This window comes from Myzus persicae, unplaced genomic scaffold (genome assembly GCF_001856785.1).
Source record: "Myzus persicae strain clone G006 unplaced genomic scaffold, MPER_G0061.0, whole genome shotgun sequence".
NCBI classification, from domain to species: domain Eukaryota; kingdom Metazoa; phylum Arthropoda; class Insecta; order Hemiptera; family Aphididae; genus Myzus; species Myzus persicae.
The window spans coordinates 123,752-148,027 of NW_019101257.1; the positions used below are offsets into that span (position 1 = coordinate 123,752).

The 24,276-nt window shown below is 29.1% G+C and overlaps 2 protein-coding genes across 7 annotated transcripts; one reads left to right on the plus strand and one right to left on the minus strand.

Annotated features, from left to right (window-relative positions):
- The first annotated feature begins 877 nt into the window (after positions 1-877).
- Positions 878-6,747, plus strand: LOC111028409 (26S proteasome non-ATPase regulatory subunit 2). Of its 2 annotated transcripts, none has more exons than XM_022307037.1 (16): positions 878-1,059; positions 1,164-1,220; positions 1,519-1,811; positions 1,926-2,132; positions 2,283-2,441; positions 3,112-3,256; positions 3,342-3,561; positions 3,649-3,755; positions 3,855-3,981; positions 4,042-4,296; positions 4,367-4,542; positions 4,617-4,838; positions 4,906-5,090; positions 5,782-5,987; positions 6,103-6,221; positions 6,457-6,747. In XM_022307037.1, exons 1-16 carry the CDS (start codon positions 1,027-1,029, stop codon positions 6,634-6,636), a joined length of 2,691 nt encoding a protein of 896 aa, XP_022162729.1. In that variant the 5' UTR covers positions 878-1,026; the 3' UTR covers positions 6,637-6,747. The 2 variants fall into 2 exon arrangements, with proteins under 2 accessions (XP_022162729.1, XP_022162730.1); XM_022307038.1 differs by having other exon boundaries at positions 879-1,059; positions 4,367-4,536; positions 6,457-6,636.
- On the minus strand, positions 6,637-23,944 carry LOC111028410 (ABC transporter G family member 20-like). Of its 5 annotated transcripts, none has more exons than XM_022307041.1 (10): positions 16,809-17,055; positions 16,411-16,740; positions 15,860-15,942; positions 12,009-12,198; positions 10,620-10,809; positions 9,168-9,289; positions 9,008-9,093; positions 7,788-8,026; positions 7,054-7,140; positions 6,637-6,974 (listed from the first exon to the last, which is right to left on the minus strand). In XM_022307041.1, exons 4-10 carry the CDS (start codon positions 12,105-12,107, stop codon positions 6,742-6,744), a joined length of 1,056 nt encoding a protein of 351 aa, XP_022162733.1. In that variant the 5' UTR covers positions 12,108-12,198; positions 15,860-15,942; positions 16,411-16,740; positions 16,809-17,055; the 3' UTR covers positions 6,637-6,741. The 5 variants fall into 5 exon arrangements, with proteins under 5 accessions (XP_022162733.1, XP_022162732.1, XP_022162731.1 ...); XM_022307040.1 differs by having other exon boundaries at positions 16,411-16,522; positions 16,606-17,055; XM_022307039.1 differs by having other exon boundaries at positions 16,411-17,055.
- Between the last annotated feature and the right edge of the window lie 332 nt (positions 23,945-24,276).

Consider the following 24,276-nt stretch of genomic DNA (forward strand, 5'->3'; position numbering starts at 1 on the left):
ATATCTAAACGAATATGTTGTTGAAAACAGATTATATTATCAAAAATGAATAAATATGCATTGAGCAAAATAATAAAAAGCGTATAAAACGCCCCAGTGGCCGCCCTCCTCTAAGGGCGTAAATACCGCACTGCCTGCATCATTGTTCACACAATTATTATAAACTATCGTAATATTTTTTAAGGTTCGGAAGTTTTAAATAGTTTATCCGTTGTTATTCTTAACACAATTTCGATTTAATGCCAGATCGAAAGACTAAAGAGTAATATTGCTTTGGTTTAGACTCGATAAATAATAAAAAAATTCGATTAAAAATATTATTTTTATTCTACCTGATAATATTATTATTTATTATACTATAGATCAGCGGTCGCCAACCTTTTGGACCACTAAAACCATATTTTAAATTCTACGGACCACGTATAGCTTTTTACATGAATAAGGTTCCACTACACTGATACATTTTACACCAAATTAATATAAAAAAATACATACGTAAAATAATAAAAAATGCTTTATTTTTATTTATTTTGTGCAATTTTGGCTCCAATGTAGTCACTACAAGTCTAGAGCTTTACTTATGTCCAGCTGATTTTTAGCACTGATTTTAGAATATATTCTAAAATCAATATTTTTAGCTATTTTTCTGCGGACCACCTAAATTTTCTAGTGGACCACCGGTTGCCGACCGCTGCTACAGATGACGTCTTGTATGTTGAAAAAGTTTTATTTTCAATTGTCTATCGCCATCTAGTGGTCATACCAGTATATCAAAGATAAAATTGTATTGTTGTATCGTCAGCGGTACCGCGGTATACGTTAACCTAACATTTTCATACAAACAAACTTGGTAGGGATGATAGGTGCTGTAATGTTATTACATTTCGCTTGTCATCCACTCTCTGAAATCTGAATACGGCTTTTTTAGCAGTATCGTCGATAATATTGTTTGTCATCCCAACTGTGAGTGAATCTTTTTACCTTTAATTTTTTTTGTTGCACTTGGAGATTTAATTGTTACGCATCATGAAGAAGGCCGAAAAGAAAACCGAGGAAATGGTGAGATTTTTTCGTCGATAATATTATTTTTATTTCATTAGAAACTGTATTATGTTGTTTGTTTTTTTTGATGAAAAATATTATATTTTATTCATTTGTTTCAGTCCGAAGAGGACAAAAGACTAGAAGAAGAACTTCATATGTTGGTGGAAAGAATATTAGTAAGTTATGTTTTACTTTATTATTAGTATGTACCTATTGGCGTTTATGTTAAGTTTATTTATACAGTAACATAATATGCCGTTGTTAGTAATATTTAACTATAGTAGTTTAGTTCTAATAATAATTAGGTTAAACTTGTTTTATTTCAACAATAGTTATGATTTTACAGTGATTTTAAAGTCATGTTACGTACTGTAATTCATTAGCTGTAATAATTACCTATTTTACTTTTATACCTACCCTAGTTAATTTATATACATAGCATTCATTCAATTTTTAATTATTTAAATTTTTTAGGAGAAAGATGTATCTCTTTATGAACTTGCATTAGAAACTTTACGCAAATTAATTCGCACATCAACAACATCAATGACCAGTGTGCCATTACCATTAAAATTCTTGCGTAGCTATTATGCGCGTTTAAAGGAACGATGTGATACCATTGACGCTGATGAGAAGACAAAGGCTTTACTTTGTTCAGTTGTGTCTATATTAGCTATGGGACAGGATAGAAACCTAAGAGATACATTACGTTATTGCTTGAGAGCCGGAGATGTAGATGTTGGCGACTGGGGTCATGAATATGTTAGGTAAGTAAATAATTTTATCATTAGTATGATAATGATTATTATGAATAAGGACTCTTGATTTAATTTTTATTTGATAAGATTTTTTTAATTGTGTTTTATTTTAATGTAAATTAGACAATTGGAGGCTGAGATAGCAGAAGAATGGAATAGCGATCAAGAAAATCGAAATAAATTGCTTTCATTGATTAAAAATATTGTGGCTTTTGATATGAAACACAATGCTGAAATTCAAGCTTGTGATTTATTGATGGAAATTGACAGATTGGATCTCTTACAAGTAGATAAATCAAATTACCTAAAAGTTTGCCTGTATTTAATAAAGTAAGTTTTTTCATTATAATACTTTAAATAAATTTATAAATAATACCTAAATATACTGTAGAACACTTACAAATAAATAATATAAATAAATTATGGTTGTCATTGAATTTAAATAGTTAATAAAATTACATTTTTTGTTAATTTTTTCAGTTGTTCAATTTATGCTGTTGAACCTGAACGAACCAATATTTATAATGAAGTAATGAAGCATTATATGAATTTTGAAGAATATCCGAGAGCATTATGTTTGGCTATGTCTGTTAATGATACAGATACAATGACAAAAATATTTGTTGCTTGCCAGGATCCGTACGTTTTCTTATATCAATATACTATTAAATAATGTTTTGGTACTAGTGGGTTATCACAAATCACAGAATACTAGAAAACATTTTTAAGTAGATTTAATCTGAGTGGGTACAATGTCAAAAAACATTACTAAACATTCACATTAATTTTCACTTTTAGTTATCGTTTTAAATTGTTTATTTATTCAACTTTATTAGTGGTCTAGAATTTTCTATGATCCTGATTTTGTGTGTACATACAACACCTGATTTTTCCAGCATGTCTAGAAAACAGTAATCACTCGGTATATATAACATTATTTTATAAATAATAATTATCTAAGTACTAAATTGACACCTGTTCATATTTATATATTTTATGTACATCTAAAACATTCGATTTTGCTGCAAAATATACACTGTTTTTAAGGTAAACGGAAAAAAGTCCCTGTTACTAAAATCATATAAAAAAAAATATACTTGTACTTTTACATTTGGGTAGTATACTATTAGTTAAAAAATTAAATTCAACAAATTATTATCAAATGTACATATATGATTTTATTAAGGGTGACTTTTCCAGCAATTGTTTTCAAGTACTTGGTATTCTTGTAGCTGTGATAATGGCTTTGTAACTATTTTGAATAATTTGGTATATGTTAATGATGTTCCTTACTTTTGTTGCTGAACAGAGTTGTAAGGAAGCAATTAGCATATATGCTTGGACGACAGTATGTTGGTTTGGAATTAAATGATGAGCCTAAAGATAAAGCAGATCTTACTAATATTATGTCTAATTCTCACATCAACGAACATTTTAATAGCTTGGCAAGAGAAGTAAGTTTTTGAAGTTAACATTTTTAGTTTGGAATGTTCTTTGCTATGAATGTTTTTATTTATGCTGTTTATATGAATATTGTAGTTGGATATATTGGAACCGAAAACACCAGATGATGTGTATAAGACTTGGTTGGAAGGTTTAGTATTACGTCCATCATACAATTTAGATGTGCCTGTAGACTCTGCGCGACATAATCTAGCATCAACTTTTGTTAACGCTTTTGTCAATGCCGGATTTTCCCGAGACAAATTGGTGTCAGTTGAAGATGGCAACAAATGGATGTATAAAAATAAACAACATGGTAAATATTTCTGGTATTTTCTACATTAATAAACTGTTCATGAAAATGTAATTTGAAATTACTATGTTCACTCAACGACTTTTACAGGAATGTTGAGTGCTGCTGCTTCCCTTGGACTTATTCATTTATGGGATGTCCATGGTGGGTTAACTCCAATTGACAAGTATCTTTATACATCCGAAGAATATATTAAAGTAAATATTGAGTTTTATATCTTGAAGTAAATATTGAGTTTTATATCTTGTTATAAATTAATCATTTTTCTTTTATAACCACCAATTTCTAATGTTTAGGCTGGTGCTCTCCTTGCTTTGGGAATCGTAAATGTTGGAGTACGCAATGAATGCGATCCAGCTTATTCACTTTTATCCGATTATGTCTTACACGAAAGTGTTTTACTTAGAATTGGTGCTGTCTTAGGTAACTTTTCTAATTTTATAAATGTAATAAATTCAAGTATATATCATATAATTTGCTTAGGTTTGGGACTCGCCTATGCTGGTACAAGACGACAAGACGTTATAACATTATTGTTGCCAGTAATGTCTAATAATAAATCTACACCAGAAGTTGTTGCATTGGCTGCTCTTTCTTGTGGGATGATCAGTGTAGGTGCTGCTAACCAAGATGTTATATCCACAATCTTACAAACCTTGGTGGATTTACCTTCAACAGAACTACAAGATGGCCATTATTCAAGATTTTTACCTCTTGCCCTTGGATTATGTTATCTTGGTATGGCTTATTGAATAAAATTTAGTTCACACCTAAAGAACATTAAGCTATGTAATTTTTACAACTTAAGGTCTCAAGGACAAAGCTGATGCACTTGATGGAGATTTAAATGTATTAGCCGATCCATTTAAGTCTATGGCAAAAATGACAGTCAAAATGTGTGCTTGTGCTGGCTCTGGCGATGTACTGACTATTCAAGAATTATTGCACATATGTAGTGAACATTATACTCCAGCTCCAGTAATTGTTAATCTAATAATTATTTATTATTTATCATATAAATCTGTGAATAATAAATAATGATGTAATTTGTTTTTTAGAAAGAAGAAGTTTCTAAAAAACAAAGTGACAAAAAAGATAAGGAAAGTGACAAAAAAGAAACAACTACGTCTGCTGAAAAAGAAAAGGAGAAAGAAAAAAATAAAGAGACTGCTAGTAAAGACCTTTCAACCATGCAAGCTGTTGCAGCTTTAGCTGTAGCTGTTGTGGCTATGGGAGAAGATACTGGATCAGAAATGTGTACTCGAATTTTCGGACAACTAGTGAGTCATGTCTATTTACTATTTGAAATTGTTGAACTGTATTTAAATATTATTTGATTATTTTTAGGGGAGGTATGGCGAACCACCTGTCAGAAGAGCCGTTCCATTAGCAATCGCATTGTTGTCTATATCAAACCCTCAAATGAATATCATTGATGTGCTAAATAAATACTCGCATGATTTAGATGAAGAAGTAGCACATAATGCTATATTTTCAATGGGTTTGGTTGGAGCGGGCACCAATAACGCTAGGTAATTAAAATAAAATAAAATTTAGTAGGGGCAAAATAGCAGCCTGATGGTGTAATCTTTGGTTTATATTATTCGATAAGTTGTTTTTAAACAACTTAATAACCATTTGCAAAAAAAATTTTTTTATTTGAAGTAGGGTATAAAGTCAAGTAATAATAAAATATAAAACCAATATGTAACCCTCTAAAATATTATTTTATTTTATAATATCTTATCTTAACCATTTTTTTTTTTATTGGTCTTAGAATTATATAAATTTCTGCTTTAAATTACAGTTTTAAATCTGTCAACTATCAATTTTTTTTTAACCTATTTATGTTAGTTATATACTTTTCACTCTTTGTTTACTATACTCTATGCTAAATAAGTTAGGAAATACTCGTACAGAAATGTGTCTTGAGTGCAGTCTTATTGGCCTGTTAGTATGCTGCCGACTACTAACCAATCACAGTAGTATTACCGTTGTGATGCTGTGCAGTTTTTCCAAACTTATTTGGAATAGAGTAATGCATTTTATAGTTGATAAACAAAGTATTAATTTTATTCATTCACATTAAAGCTAGTTTTGTGCTTATAATTTTAAATTTTAAATATTTTGATTTGTTAATTTTACAGTTTTTAAACTTATTTTTTTTTAGTAATTGTGAACTGTTGGATTTTTTCAAATAATGATGAATTCTTAATTGTGTAGGTTAGCTACTATGTTGCGTCAGTTAGCTCAATACCATGCTAAGAACACTGGTCATTTGTTCATGGTGCGCATTGCCCAGGGTTTGACACACATGGGTAAAGGTACACTATCATTGTCACCGTTCCATACTGACAGACAAGTAATGAACCCTGTGGCTGTATCGGGTCTTCTCATTACACTATTTAGCTTCTTGGACACTCGTAACAGTAAGTCCATACTTCAAATTACATACTATTGTAATATTTTTCAAATATTAAAGCTAAATTGAATAATGATTAAAAAAAATATATATATATTATTAAAATATTTTTTGTCCTTTAGTTATCTTAGGTAAGTCTCATTACCTGCTTTACACTTTGGTGGTTGCCATGTACCCAAGGTGGCTGGTGACTTTAGATGAAGACCTTGAGCCACTCCCTGTATCAGTTCGAGTTGGTCAAGTAAGTTTTTTTTACATTTTAGTATAGCTGTGTTTTATCCTAAACTGTTTAATGTGTGCACTCCTTCCTAGGTAAAAATATATTGACATGGACATTTTAAGATATAGTGTCTCAAACTTGTTCATGGGTATATATTTTTTATGACTTAGGGTCCCGGGCTATTCATAGTTAACAATGGACAAATAATAGAATAACAATGGGAAATATTTTATTAAATAATTGTTGTGTTTTGTAGGCTGTTGATGTCATTGGAAAAGCCGGTACCCCTAAAACAATAGCTGGAGTACATACCCATACGACACCAGTTCTATTGGCAGTAGGCGAAAGGGCAGAACTCGCTACTGATGAATACAAATGTCTCACACCTGTCATGGAAGGATTTGTTATATTGCGTAAAAAGCAAGAAAACGAGTAATTTTTTTTTTTACATTTATATATATCTTCTTTTTTACACAAATTAGTTATGTGTGTCAATAAAAATTAATATTATTTGTAAATAATAAACCATAAATATTAATATTTATAATAGATTTTTGAATTTATTATACCTCTTTTCATTTTTATTATTGGCTAAATTAACTATTGTGATTGCCACAAGTATTACAGACCAAATAATTAAAATAATTAATGGTTTTGTGGCAAAAGTCTGTTTTTCAATCAAATATCTGACAAAACAAATGCCTTCTGAAATTGGAAAATAGTGATTTATCGTATATTCCCAACCAAATAATTTACACGTGGGCCACCAAAGTCCTACAAAAAAAAAAAAAAAACAATATTAAGATTTATAAAATTGTTATAGTTATTAATCATAATAATGTAGAAATTCAACCTGAGACGTAGACGCATATTGTGAATTTTAAGTACAGTATTATTGTAACACTGAAAGGATTTTGTACAATTGAACATAAGATATATCCTATAAAAAATTAACATAAGAATATTACTTTGTTTTTATATTTTTAATTAAATATACGCATTTATGTATGAAACATTTTTAGTTTTCAACATATCTATATGTTTAAGATGTTATAACTTCTAATATATATTATGCATTCATGGGAATCAAAACAAATAATTGTTGTATATAATAAGTAAACTGGATAAAATATTGATTACAAACTGAATAGACTGAACTTGCTGAAGTGAATGAACGATAAAATAACCATGAGCAACAAACTAAATTTTATAATATTATTATAGTATAAAACATTTGTATTGAGTGACATGGGAAATTTCTATACACTTATATACAGAGAGGTCAATTCTACACTAGTTTTCAATCAATTAAAATAAAAAAACATTACAAATTTAATTTATTCTTGCTGCCAAAATGTCATATGCTGCGATTTCACATTTACGCAATGATCAAAACATAAATATTGATCTATGACCTAATGTGGTTAGTTATAGTTTGGGTTTGTTCAAGAATCATTGTTGTATTGAAAACCAAAGTTGGTCTGTTAAACATTATATATTTTCATGGCTTAAATCGATTAGATCGAACGTTTTAGCAACTTTTAAGTATTATACTTACAAGTAGTGAGTTCTAATCTAATTAGGTACCTAAGTGTATTCCGCAGACGCTCTCGAGCAACAAACTCAAGAACACGTAGTAGAGATCCGGGCTGATAATATCGTATAGGAAGTGCACGTGTACGACCATAAACGCGTTCCAGACAACAGCGATCGGTATCTGGATGGCAAGACATGCCAGATATGACTTCCTACTGTCGTAATAACAGTCTTTGCCTGCCACCTGTTGTAGCCGAACGGTGATTGCTCCGTGAAAAAAGAACGCCAAACTAATATTACAATATGCACAGACATAATATTATTATATTATGAGAGTGGGGTAGCATCATTTGTCTTAAAGAATACGAATTAATGACACCATTTCGAACACTACAGGTACCTAGGTATCATAATTAATATGTAGGTAGTAGGTACATATATTGTATACCATGTATCAACAGTAAATGTACGCATGCGGTATACTTACGTACAGCGTGGATCTCGGTATCTCGGCGAAATAGAAGAGAGAGAGTTAAATGTCTGTGAATACCTCCTGTCTTATATGTATGTAAGTTGTGTAACCTACCTTGCTGTTTTCCTACGGGAAAACTTTACCTACATGTCCAGATACCGAGGTTAATAAGCCATTTCGAGATGTAATTCTGTCATTTCTGCAATTCATGTGAAATAGGTACAAGCATAAGTAGCTACGTATAGCCGTATAGGCATGTGCAGGCCCAAATTTTCAGGTGGTGCTTACAGCATTTTTAGGCACCCCTACCAAGACTAGGACTTAAATAAATTATTATGTATGACTGTGTAGGTATTAATTTATTTTATGGTGTAATATGTATATACTACTTAAACTTTTAATATATTTAACAACAATGACATTTATACAATATAAAAATATATAATGGCACACAAAATATTTTGGTGAGGTACTAAATAGCTAGTAGAATTAATAACTGCAAAAACAGTTTGGGGTCTTGGTAAATCTCCTATTGCTAAAGATTTGGTTGACACGTAAATGTAAAATGCTGTACTATAATGTTGCACTAGTAATATAATATGATATAACAACATGAAATAATACATTTCATTGTTCATTTTTTTATTTAGAAACAACAGATAAAATCTAAGCCCCCCTGACTCAGTGGCAAGGAGTTTGACTTTTAGGGTCCCAATTTCAAAATGGCAGGGTATGGCCAAGCACAAGAGCCACCCCTCTGCTCACGCCTCCCATGTAGATAAGTTTAGGTTACACTTACATGACAATCAACCCCGAATTTACGAATCGTCCGTAAATAGGATATTCGTTGTCAGTGTTGTACGTCACCTCAATGTTCTCTGAAAACTATAGATAAAATAAAAATTATAAATTTATAAACAAAATACAACCAAATACAAGACACAAGTCAGTAATCTCACTTTTATAGAATCATCATTGATGTTCGTAACGTATTCCGTCATCATGTTGTGCGCGTAGTCTGATAGAAATTGTTTATAGAGTTCCGTTATTTGATATTTTACGACACAAGCTTTTCGCCCGTCTATATAATATACATTATATACACATTGTAGTGCATAATATGTAATTATGTAACTATGTTATTCTACTTATTAGACATTAATTATTACGATTACTAGGGTCGTAGGACTTATTACATGGATAATGATCAAAATAATGTTAAATAGGTAGGTACCTCCACATCATAATATTAGGTAGTAGGTACCATATAAATTGGCAATAAAGACTAAAGTTTAATAAATGAAAATGCATTAATTAAAAAAATTTGTTAATTTATGAAATCTGTGTACATTAATTGGGTTAAAAGTCTTCTTGTATAGGTTCTAAAAAAACTATACAATTATGTTATAACAATTTTGAATCTCCAATTTTAAAATATTTTTAAACATTGTTTTTAAATTTGAAATTTCATTCAAGTACTTGTACAATTCACAATTTTTTGATTTTTTCAAATTTAACTAAACACCTATTCGAGGTCATCAAATTTTTGTAAGATGAAAAACTTCATCAATTGAAGTTGTTGGACTGTTTTTGATGTGTTAAATCATTTAAACTTAAATCTTCAGTTTCGTCTTCTTATTTTCACCATATTTTATTATATTCCAAACTGTACGTATATGCTTGGTAGTTTTTATGAAAATAGTATCAGTCTATGCGTTATTTGTACGATACGTTATACTCACAATAAATGCATGTAATTGAAAAAATAATAAAATATTCAAAGTTGTTTAGTGTTTTTAGCATTGTTAGTTGTTAAGTTTCAGTAAACATTTATCCAAATAATTAATTTTTCTAACTATTATTAAAAAGAAAGTTCTGGCCCGATTGATTACTCATTATAAGTTATTAGTTATAAATTATAACTTAAAATTATTTACATAATGATTTTTGAGTAGGCCAACTTTATAACCTTACGGATTTGATTTTAGTTTTGTCCCCAAGGTGAATTATTATGAACTACCTATCACACTATCACCGTATCACCTATGTAGACATGTAGTATATGTATATAATTATAAACAGCCAGAAAACGTAAGACAAATTTGTCCCATAGTTAAATGAATTTTTAAACAATTTGGTTGACATAGGTAGGTACTATACAATTATACTCGTATTATTTTACTACACTACGCGTACTGACCGGCTTTAGTGGTTACAGGTTACATATTTTTTTTTTTTTAAGTAAAGGTCTTAACTAAGTATTTATCTATTATATTTTAAAAACTGCTTAATATTATTGTAGTTATAGTGAAAACATGACACTATATAGAAGCTTGGGGACGAACATTTATAGTCTGCTGCACTTTTTAATATTTTAAACATTTTTTGAAATAGATTATATTGTATTTTACCGGTTATGCTCATTGTGATGATTATCTGACTATTTTCAAAATCAACTTTGTTTTTTATTTTTCTTTCAATCCGCCGTCGCAGAGCCACCGTATAGTTTTTATCAAAGTACAGAAAGCACTCCGTCCATTCGAAATCATCTTTGAATTTTGTGTCATCAAATAATATATTTGATGATTTTGATGTGCTCATCTACGCAATTATTAATAAAATATGATTCACTATTGATAATAATGAATGGGTAATCTAAATGAAATATGTGATAGAATATTATTTTAGATTTAGACAAACTCAAGTCTCAATTAAGTTTCAGTCCATCATGACTGTGTGATCTATAAATGGTATTTTTCAATACTGAAATCTAACTTTTATTTAAAATTATGAATTTACTTTTATGATGTACACGTAGTAATAGGTGAAAAAAGAAAGAAAATCCCTAATAGTTTAGTTTTAATACTAAAAAACTGTGGTTTTTTTACCCACATAAATTAACGAATCAGAATTCACAATTCAGTTGAATGATATAATATAGGTACAATAAATTAATCTACACCAGGGTAACTGCTGCATTTCCAAACAATAATAAATCGTAGTTCAAGAGGAAGTTACAGTGACCTTGTTGTCTCCATTTATTATATTATAATTTTAAAGCTAGTTATAGTATTTTAAAATGTACATACAATTTAAAATTTTAAAATACTCATAACTTGCTTCAAAATTAAAATATAATACAAAGTCTAACTATAGCGTTGCCTAGATAATAATCCTACCATTAAATTTTATGAGAGGTCAATTCACTCTAGTTTTTAAACCAATAGAGCTAAACGTGATCTCCTGAAATTTGCTATATTACGTACTCGTAAGACAGAGACAACAAATGTCAGTGCAACGTCCCCTTAAGTGTCTTACGTGTATCATCAACATTCCATCTTTGATGTAGATCAAAGAAATACTAGGTACATCATAATCATATTTTTTATTAAGATTTTAAACATAAAAAATAAAATGGTATTTTGTGTTGTGAAATATTAAAATATACATTTATCATATTAAAACTCATCTGAAAAAATGTCATTAATAAAAGTTATGATCTGAATGACATTATTATATCGTATTTATGTGTGATTACGTAAATACCTAACGTTATAATTACTTCCCAATTTTAAGAGTTCGCAAGTTCACTATATACACTACATAAACAGCCATCAAGAGGAGAAGAACACAAATTGGGATTTTAAGCCAAAAGGTTAGATACACAAGTTATTGCCATGGTTAGTTCTACTCAAGTAGATAACAATGGCCTACACTAAACAGTGGACACTGGTAGCTACAAACAATATTGTGCACGTGTGTGTTGGTAGGTCGTGGGTATAAAAAACTATTTCACTGACCACAGGAAAATGCAATTTCAAGTAACGACTGATGAACATATTACTCATAGGTTCGATCGTCTCGTTATTGTAGTCGCCCAAATCTTCGTTATGCACCATTAAGGGCACCTTGTTTTTCGGGTACCCCTCAAACGTCCAGTGCACGGCCAAAGGAAACAGAATTACGCACGCAAATGCAGCATACGATATGCTGCAAACAAACCCAAGAACACAGATATTTAGGTATTTATTATTATTCAACTTATCTGTGTGATTAATAATTATAATTAATTTAATAAATATGCAACATTGAACATAGTACCGAATAGATAATATAATTATTTATTAGCTAAAAATACAAAAATATTGCGACAAAGCATATTATTAATTATTATAATTAATATTATTCAGTGGCGTAATTGTGGAGGGAGGTGGTAAAGGAATAATTTTACCTTTCCCAGATAATCCAACAAAACAAATATTTGAAAATTCTTAAGATAAAAAAAAAATGCAATTTACATGATATTTAACATAATAATATAATATTAAAATTTTTTTCCTCAAACTATTTCATAAAAATACAAATTTATTTTATGTTTCTTTTGTTGGGTCATATATATATATTAGCTATATATTAATATTACATATATTGACGTATCGTCAATACTCAATGTTATAGTTGATCCTAGTTGAAGCGTCAACTTCACTTCGCGATATTAATTTCATTAAATTATTCGTGGGTTATTAATTTATTATTTATTGTTCAAATTATGTATGAATAATATTTATACCATAATTAGTAGTAACTTTTTTAAACTTCTTATAGCAATTTTTATTAATGAACTCGTGCGTAGTTATGTAGGTTTTTAATACTATTTAAAAATATAAGCCCCTGTACTTGCTACCGACAATTTGTTTCTAAACCATAAAATGAGTTTTAAGATCAACTGGGGGTCAGGGTTTTAATTCTGGTGAATAAATTATTTTGCCCCCTCTTAAATTTTTATCCAGGTAAGTCACTGTTATTATTATTATATCGGTATGAGCTATTGAATGCAGTTGTTTTAATTCTTAAGCCGTATTAATCCGTTTATTTATAAAAATAAAACAAAGGTAAATGTCACTTAATGGCTAATGCTTTTATAAAATATATTATAATAAGTAATAACCTATAGAATTTACTAAGTGATATTGTAAAAAAAGAATAAATTATTTAAATAATTATTTATTAATAATTTGTATTGTGCGGACCGTCTGCACTTCCACAAATCCGTACGATTTCGTCGATTTCGACATGTTGAAAAAATGTAAATAAGCCTTCCGGTTTATGTGTTGTAGACCATAAAACCATTTATTACAATTGAAAATATAGTGGAAGGGGCAGGATCGGTAAGAATCATTTTTTATTAATTATTATTTATTATCATTTTAATATGATTGCCGCAGTCACGTGGTAGAAATCGTTAATAATTACGTTTAAAAAATTCGAATGTCTTACATAATATGCGAGGTTATAATAGTATATACACGATATTATAAAAATGAACCAGAATAATATCCTCCCGTGTTACTTGCGACTCCTATATCTATACCTATATATTATTCATGTACTATCGTTGCTCGTATATATATATATATATATATAGCCGCACCCAAGTTGCATGCGCAGACAACGGATTGCGTATTTGGCATATTAACATATATATCAGATTACTCGTGTAAAGTATATGTTATTTTGAGTTGCAGAAAGATCGAAATTATCCAACGTTTATAATAAACAACGTGCAGTGGTGTACTGCAATTGCTGTGGAATGTAAGTGGGCAATAATATTATGCGCATATTATATTCAGTTGTGTTGGCTAAAGACCGACCAACGTAGGTACCAATATCACATATTAAAATATATTTTTATAAATTATAATAAAAATATTACAATGTTACAATATTACCTTCGTACTTTATGTAAAATTGTACGTATTGTATTATATTATATATCGCAGGCGTTCCATTAAAATTCAAAAGCACTAATGCAAGGGCATCCTTATGGGAGAGGCGAATGGGGCAGTAACCCCCCTCCCCACCATGACCTTTTTTTCCTGAGTGACTTTGGTGAACTACCTAGTAATTCGTGTATTTGTGTTTATATATAAATATAACGTATGGAATTCTCCTCCCCCTATAAAAGTGTCTAGGGGACGCCACTGGCCTAATGTCAATTTTTCTAAATTGTACCGGAGAGCAAATAAAAAAAATCTCTTTTCATATGCGATTTTCTAGAAGTTTAACTGGTGTGTATTCAATCAATGCACAGTTACAAACATTGTGTAAGTAATATTAAAAATCATCTTTTGAATAATAATAATTAATAATATATACATGCAAAGAAAAATACTATAGATTCTGTATATGTATGTCACTTAAACTTAATTCCTTTTAGTTGAACGAACACAATATTGTATTTTCAAGACGGGTATGAGCTTAAAAGTGTTCACTTTTCATTGACAAATTCAGAGAGACAGAGAGTGTCATATACTGTTGTCATAAACCAAATTAGAAGATCAGATACACCACGAAGATGGTTGAGACAACGTACCAAACTCCTCGAAATCGAAAATAAAATATATCAATGGTTAAATCTTAATCTCATCAAAAGAGAAAAATAGTAATCAATCGTCTCCGGATAGGTCACATAAGAATAACCCATAAGTTCCTAATGATAAAAGGGGAATCACCTCAGTGCTCAACCTGCGGCGTCTACTTAACGATTGAGCACTTAATTACTTAATACCATAATTATGAAGAAGACGTCAAAAAACTTAACATCTCAACCAACTTGGACGTGGCTTTAGGTCCCAACACAGAAGACATCACAACAACATGATCATCTTCATGACCTGTTCAACCAAATTTAGATGATTATTATGATGCATTTATTTAGTTGTGACTAATGGCCTTTGCAACCGATGTAATTAAGAATAATAAAAATAAAAAACCACGAAGAACGGCTAATGTTAAGATAACCGAAAATCTTGATATAGGTGATTGTACTTGAAAATCTATCGAAAAACCTTCGAAGTTTTGTATTTTTGTTATATTAAAATCGATGTATGACAACGTGCAATGAAATAGGTACATTTTACATTGTGATTAGCCGTTTATGGGATCCTCCTTAAAACACTCAATTCTAATTGTGTATACCTACTTAAATTTAACTGAATCACCTTAAGTCAAAACCATAATGATTTTATGACGTAACATAAACATTAAACCACCATGGGGTATACTCAAAGCCTCAATAACGTGAAGCTGCAGGCAGTTGCGGTAAAAGTACCAATATACCGGGTGATCAACAACATTTTTCTAAACAAAAACTATACTTTATTGTTATTATTTTTTGTTATTTTTACTTTTTTATATTTCTTATTTCAAATTAGAATGTATTTTTAAATATTTTGATACACAAAAAATCAAATTTTGGATTAGTAGTTTATGAGTTATAACTTATAACTTGATATAAGTAAGTATTCAAAGTTTTGATGAGTGGAATAATACAGAGTTTTTAAATACTTATATGTGATAGACTACTTTTCCAAAATTTGATTTTGATGGATCGAGATACTCACCCCGAATATGAAATTAAAATATATAAAAAAACATGTGTTTTCCAAAATAATGAGTCTCTTACGTTAAATGGATCACCCAGTATTTGTGTGTGTGTACAAATCAAGAGACGGTGATTAGGAACCGTGGAGATTTAAGATATATAACTGCAGTGACATCGCATTTATAAACTTATAATAAATAGGTAATGACTCATTTTATACTAAATAATAAATATGATATCAAGTAAAAATGGTTAATAAACGCTTACGAATGAATTCCGATCAAAGTCCAAATGTTTTTTAGTATTAGTGCATGTAGAACTCTTTCTCGTTTTTTGGATTCATCGAGCTCCTAAAATCAACAAACGAAAAGGTGTATTAATCATTTAAATAAAATAATTCAACACCTATTCGTTAAAATAGTTTTTTATTTTTGTAGACATCAAAATCATAATAATGCATGTCCCATATTCGCCTGCAACACGAAATTATTTTATCACATCTATAATGGTTATAAGTTATAACTTTATTATTATTCATCTCTCTATTATCCCGATAAAAGTGTGTAATAAATTTAATATTTTATGTTTATAAGTTTATTACGCCAATAAACTAAAAAAAAAAATCAAAATCAAAAATGGTACATAAAATATAATTATATAAATACAGCAAGTCATCGATATGACGATATATAGGTAATAATATAATACATTAATACTATACTGCTGTTTATTACCATAAAAATAATATTGCCTGTATATTACACACCATTGTCTAGGCATAATAGGTATATTGATTTTTTTCTGATTTTAATACTTACTTAATGTATATATTTTAATATTTACTGTGGCGAATGCGGAACTTAGTAATGATGTATATTGGTGCGGAATACGATTATTAATGATCGATAATCTTCTGGTTCTTTTTGCTGGCTTAAAAATAAACATATAGCTTTATGGTTAATTATGGTGTATGTGAAATAGGTACTTTAATTAGTAATAATTGTATGTATTACAATATTCCTGCGCAGGTTATCGTTGGCGAATATTGCTGATATGAACAAATCTTCTATACTTGATGTTTTAAATTTTTCCATAAGATTAGTAGTAGTGTCTTCTCTTATTATTTTGCCATTCATCAATATTCCTATCTGGTTTTAGTTATAGCTTTGTTAGTTATGTAGTAATGTCGTTTTAGATTGAAAAAATTGGTCTTTACGTGCGTAACTGCTGTTTCCATATAGCAAAAATTATTGGAAGCTGACACGATTATTGTACATTTTCTGGATAAGTTAATATATGTTAAAAGTGTCCATATACTAAAACACGTAAAAAATTTGAATACTTATTTACATAACGAAACTCGAAGGACAATAGTAGACAAGTCGAGAGACCTACATTATATATGCGTGTGTATATATATACATATACTATTATATTATATAGCATATTATAGATGAGTAAATATTATTTAAACATAATTTTGGTTTTATTTGTTTCACAACCGATAAAAAATGCATAGGTATTTGAATATTATAGTTCGTTGTTTATTTTTTTTAAATTCACTGACTCCAAGTATACCTTAACTTGATGGTAGGGTCGCAAGCGGTTATACATTGCGACGATCGTATCTATAACCATTATAGGATTTTTAATTCGTATTTATTTGTATAATATATGCTGAATGTTGTTGTTAAGTGACTAATAAATTATCCCTCACAGATGGCAGCTCAAATATTTTTTTAGGTTTAAAAAAAATGTCTGTAGGTCTAATCTTCAACGATGATTCTGGCTTCCCCTGCCATATAGAATAGCGACGCAGGTATATCATTATTATGTTTTGCGCCTGTACAGGGCCTTGGACTAATAATGTTCGATAACAAAATCCGTGCGGTGCAAATATTATTACCTTAAAGCAAGATTAACACATAATATACCTACGTATGATCCAAACCAGTATCCGGCTACTGTACGACCTGATGATATTTCTACGAGAATGTAATACGTTAACCCAATAATGTACAACCTGTTATTTTGAAGAAATATCACGTAATCGTCCGAACAACCATAAAGTATTTAAGTATATATTTTTTGATAATATAATTTTGCGAGTTGACAGGAAAGAACTGTAATTTTATTAATTATTACGTGTGAACGTTATATATACTATATACTATATAGTACTGTCTGCTGACCTCTTAGATTTATTAGTAATTAGGAATTGTGTTATGTTAAATACCTTTACGTTGTGTTAAATATATATAATTTAGGGAACAGATAACATTATATTTATATTAATTATATGCTTAGGTTGTGTCTGTGGACCGTGGTACAACAGACATATTAATATGAATGTTAATTTATCATTACAGATGATAATGTAAAAAGGAGTAAAACAACTATATTATATACGACACGACAACAAATAACTTATAATATAATCAATATTAGGTATACTAATATGACATATAGGTACAAATAATACTGTCACGCTGATGTAGAATATATCGCTCGATATCGATACAAAAGGGAAAAAGGGGGTCAATAATAGCTCTAATGTTATGGTTTAATATATTATGTCACAACGTAAAGGCCTTTTTTCTTCTTTATATGTAATAATTTAAATATAATGACATAATATTGATGTGCCTTAAAAAACAATCTACATAGCCACATAGGTGTTAGATATAGTCATACAGATACGATTTAAACATCATATGCATATACTCCTTCCAAATATAGGTAATGAATAATAATAAACGCTTCTTTAAACATGTAACAACAATGCACAGCACAATGAAAAAGGTTAACCTACTTTTTTAACGTTACGGAGTCCATGCCAGTAGTGATGTCGTCTAAAATAATAACTTCGGGATCGTGTAGAATTGCTAACACCAGAGATAAAACTTTCTTCTGGCTTAATCTTGAGAACAAAATATTGTATTAGTTATATAATATACGATAAAACCAATAAATCAATAATTTTAATTTATAGTATCTGCCTGTAGAAAATAGTAATTAAAATAATTATAGAGAAATATTCTATTAGATTTTAGACAGATACGATTAATAGTTTCTATTTATATGTAAATTTAATAAAATTAAAATTGTATTATTAAGTAATTGCCAGTACACACACCGTAGTATATTTTAGGTAAATGGTAAATGTGTTTTTTTATGGGTACATAGAATTATGTAGACTACATTTTAATTTATCACAATTATTTACTCACACGTGTTAAGATTTATTACTTTTATTTTATATTTGTAATTAGTTAAGTTATCATTACTAATTTGAATAGTAATTAGTAATTGTAATTTGACTTTTTTTGTAATTATATAAATGTACCAAAAATAAATACTTAATGCATGACGTATGCCAGTCATAGCCCATAGGTTACTTCGAAAACACACAATTTTCAAATATCAAAACATGAGAACACTACATTGGGTACCAATATAGTAACACTGTATACTATAGAGTATACAGGGTGAATTTTTAAGCACGCGCGCCACCATTTTTCCCCTTAATAGTATACTTATTCAAATTTTGATCTTTAAGATTTTTAAGTGTACTTAAAGACCATATTTTCAAATTTCTGATATGTGATGTACTATTTTAGCCTTCAGAAATGTCTTGTGGTGATACAAACTTCTATTTTGCAAATAAGAACCCCCTTTTGTACTGAAAATTATTTAGCTAATGACTTTTTTGAAAATGGTGATGAATCCAAATCTATTCTATTCAGTAGATTATGAGTTACTAAAATGTTTACACTAAGGATAATAATCCATCAAAATGTTTTTATAAAAATAAAAATTATATGTAATGTTAATCGTTAGATGTAGAATTTACTACACTTGATCATTTTCATAAATTATTTGTATTAATAAATCAATAGTAATTGCTAACTTTTTCAAATCGTCCAAGCCCCATATCTACTTAACCGTCCTAACCCATTGCCATAGACATATATTATTGATTATTCTTAGAATATAATGTTACATATTTCAAAAAGTACTACCTGTAATTTTAATTTAGATACATAAAAATTATCAGCTCATAATTAAAAATTAAAAAAGACGTTCCTACTTGAAAAACTGAAGTATGTATTGTCACAGAATTATACAATTAATTATTTAAATTAATTGTGGCACAAAAATTTCAATTATTCAAAAAATTGTCTTAAAGTGTATATTTAAAAACTCCAAAAATCTGAATTTTAATACGTGCATAATTTAAAAAATGCTGCATAAAATATTTAATGCTTTAAAAATCACCCTGTATATATGTGCTATGTGCGCATAATGCAACGACCAGCACTTTTTCGTGGATTTAAAACGAACCTTAGTTGGTCGACCAAGAATTTTGTGGTCGGCGGCAACCCGGTCATCGGTACTATAGCCTTGTACTTCTCTACGATTTGGTCAACGATTAGTCCGTTGACGGCACCAATAAAGTACAGAAGGTGGTATATTCGCATCGGTCCAGGCATATCGAAATCCTGCGACCATTAGACGGAAATAATAATTATTTTAGACGAGTTGATAAATAAATTACGCAATCACAACCGTCATCTGCAAATGCTCAAAAATGCATACCTGTGGGGCAAACCCGATCTTGGGCTGACGTCGTCGCGCGATTGTCTGCCCCTCCGCACCGATGACGCCACTGCCCCCGGGACTGCCTACCACGCCACTGCTGCCCGAGGCCACTGGATTGTCATCCGCCATCATTATCACTTCACCGCCGTCTTGTTCCAAAATGCCCGACAGACACCTCAGCAACACTGACTTGCCCGAACCATTTTCGCCCAACACTGCGTAACTGAGTAGGGTGAAATGTATGTATAAAAATAATATATTTTGTGCAGAAAACACATTAAAGCTTCAGTAAGGTTCCTGTACCTATTTGTTCAACATTTTATGTTTTACATTTTCAATAATTTATCTTTAAAATTAATGTGGAAACTTTCGTACTTTTGTAATCCGCCAAAAGAACATTTATATACAACGCATATTATACGTGTTTAGAACTATATTTCCGGCGCAGTTAAAAGCATAGTTTATATTTTATCTCATTGCCACAGACAGAAGATTTGTTCGCCTCTTGTTGTTTAAAAGATTAATACATAAAGAAGTAGGTATTAAAAGTGAAAGGTTAAGTATATAATTATAGCCGTGGACCTACGGTACTCGATTATGAATTTCTCAGAAAACCAACCTTAGGGTTAGATTTTTGGGGGACACAATAATTTGAAACGTATAATGAATTGTTTTACACTAATCGGTAGAATGACCTTTATTAGAATGATTATATATTTGTGTATGTGCTCTCATTCAGTTTAATGAAACTGAAATCATAATTCGTAATTCACATATAAATAAATAACAAATGGGCGGCTTTTTCCACGATAGTTAATCACAGCATTATTACCTTTATAATCACATGTATGCTTATTGCACAGATATAATTAATTGTAAAAAATAAATTTAATATTCATCTATACACGAGTGTTTAAACGTCATAAAGTAGAGCACCCTCTTTAATTTTTTTTGCAACTTTAGAACAAAGAAATCCGAAGGGCTCCACTGACAATAAATATTTGGTCTTTATATGTTTATGAAACGTGTATAATTATATTAATTTTTTTTAAATTTTTTTTTCAAGTTCAACAAAGATAAAATAATTTAATAAAAACAATAAAAAAATTTCAGTAAGTGAGATTTGTTTATGTTTGAAGGATGCCCATCGAGGCTTATATAATATAACTGTTGATGTTTTTGGAAATCGAAACATGAAGGACATAAGAGATTCTTCATATTGTTTTAAGGTCATCTTCCGCTTCCTAACATTTTTTTTTACCATGATACTAATGTTTAATAATTGATTAAGCATTTTTTTATGTAAATATTAATACATAGTACGTTATAAATCTTAATACTTTTATAGAATTGAAATATTTTAAAAATGTGTATACCTATACCTATACATCTAAAACGATCGACGCTACATTGATCACAGAATATATAGTAAAGGTAAACAGAATTATTGATCACTATTTTATACAAAATAAATTGGAAAATTGAGAATACTATTATTATGCATAAAAATATGTAATATAACTATAGCTATCATGTCGATATTACAAATGTCAATAATAAAGTAAATAATATAACTATTTTGAATATAATTTTCGCTGATAACACTTTTGTTGTATCGAACTATATAGGTACCTATATTATATATATCGACTTATTAATACATTATAACTATTCATGTTGAGTGTTTTCGTAATGTCTATTATATAATTATTTTTTTTGTTTTCTGATAAAATAAAAACAGCATGCTAACTGTTGAATTATTATAAATTAATCAAGACAATATTATCGTGCTAGTCACTAGATTGAGGACATTATGTATTATTCTATAAGTATCAAAAGTAAAATAAGGAAATAAACATAGGTATTTATAAACAAATTACATTTGCATAATGATTGGTGTTGTTTTGTTTTATGAAATTTGAACATATTATACCTTGAAAAAAATTACAAAAAGAAAATTATTCGACCTCAGTGCACAGTTTATAGAATTTTTCTAACGATACTTTAAGTAAGACATTAAATGCTAAAAAACTAAATAGGGTAAAGTTATTTTAGGAAATTAAAAAAAAAATTAATATTTTAACAGTATAAGGGCATATAACCTTTCGGACCGACCTCAATCACGATCTTATCGTGCCTTATACAAATAATTTTTTTTTACTAAAAAAAATACGACAGTGGCAGCTATAAATATGGCTATTGGATTTGTTAAAAGATTTAAAGTTTTAGCTTAAATTAAGAAAATGTGTAACATTATAATTCATGTTTTGTACAAACTATTGTGGTACACTGGTACCGATATGTATTGAACTATGGAAGTCAAAAAACTTACATTGATTGTTTTTCAACGGTGATATTCAGATCATCAAGGATTGTTTTATTTGACATTTTTTTTATGATATTTTTTCCAATAACTGCAAAAGTCCTTCTTTTATTCATCTATACACACATAAAAGGAAATCATACAGGTGGTACTATAAGACAAAACAATTCAATAGGCACTAAAAAAAAATACAATATAGGTGCTATGTTGGTACGTGTTGTTCTGTAATTATGCTTTTTAACATTTCATAGCAGGTTTTAAAAACAGATTGTAATTATAACTATATAATGTTTTATTTTTGACTTCTAACTGATAGAGGAAGTAAATATATAAAGTAGGTATATATACTGCTGACTCTACCATGATATGGTTTTTTTTATGTAAGATTGTATATTTTAGTATCGGTTAAAATACTTAAAATATTTTACGTAAAATATTCAATTAATTGTTAGCAAATTGTGTGTATAAACTCGCGTATGGTACACCTAAGCATTTATGGTTTATCAATATCTTGATAAAAAAAAGTCGTACTAAAACTAGAGTAAAATAGTTGTGTTATATAAATAAATAAACGTTACATTTTTTTGTTTAATATGTTTGAATGAAATTTCAGCTAGATTAGGTATATCTTTTTCGGAAATTATTTAGCAAATTAGCGGAACCTAAATATTTGTATAAAAAATATAGCTGACACAAAAATATCAAAATGTCTATGTAAAAACATTTTTAAATATTTAATCGTCATTTATAAATTGTAAATATCACCAAATATGTATTCTAGTATTTAAGAATTGCAGACTAATAACTTTAGCAGTCGAAGCCGGTAAACCTTTTAAATAATAAAAAAAAGAAAACATTTTTCGTATGAAATAAATTTAGGTTTATGTACCTATGTGTAAAATACAATGTATGTATATCATAATATACTACCTATTACCTACTTAAGAAATAAATTTGAGACTTAAAAATGAGTCACTTGCGTTATAACTTAAAAGCTAACGCTTGAAATACTTACCGACATTTTAGACCAGAAAAGGTAATATATTTAACTTCTGAACATTTTACTACTTATGTTTAAAATATATTATTTTAAAGTGTTGGATTATTCTATTTTGAGTAAAGGTTCACTGAAAAATACTTAAAAAATAATTAAATATGAGTAAGAAGTATAACAATAATTGGTACATTCAAATATTTCAGTTTTTTCCGTTAACAGTCAATTATTATCGATAACTATTAATTTAACGCATAAATACTTGTTACGTAACAATAATTTCAGCGAGGAAATAAAAACTGAAATTGGTTTGTGAAGATCTTTTTGTGTACCTATACTGGCTATATTTATCCATAAGAGTATACGACTCATCTGAGCGATTGAGCTTGCTGCCTTGTCGTTTTAAATTTGAATGATGATTCATCAAATTCTGTACACGATTCTGAACCGTGTTCGTGCACAAAGTGTGCACTAAAACAATTTATTAGCTTATAGAAACTAATGACTAATGATTTTCAAGATAATTTTATCAGAATTTTCTTCGGAATTTGTGTTATTCAAACAAATTAACATATTCTAAAAAAATATTTTATTCTCCAAGGAAAGCAAATATTTGAATGGAAACAATAACATATTATTATACGATACACGTTAACTACCGTCAACGGTTTACCTATTTGACTAAATATTATACTTGAGTTAAAATGCAAAAAGTGACAAGGGAGGAAGTAGGTAGGTACCTTGGTACCTATATTTAATTCAAGC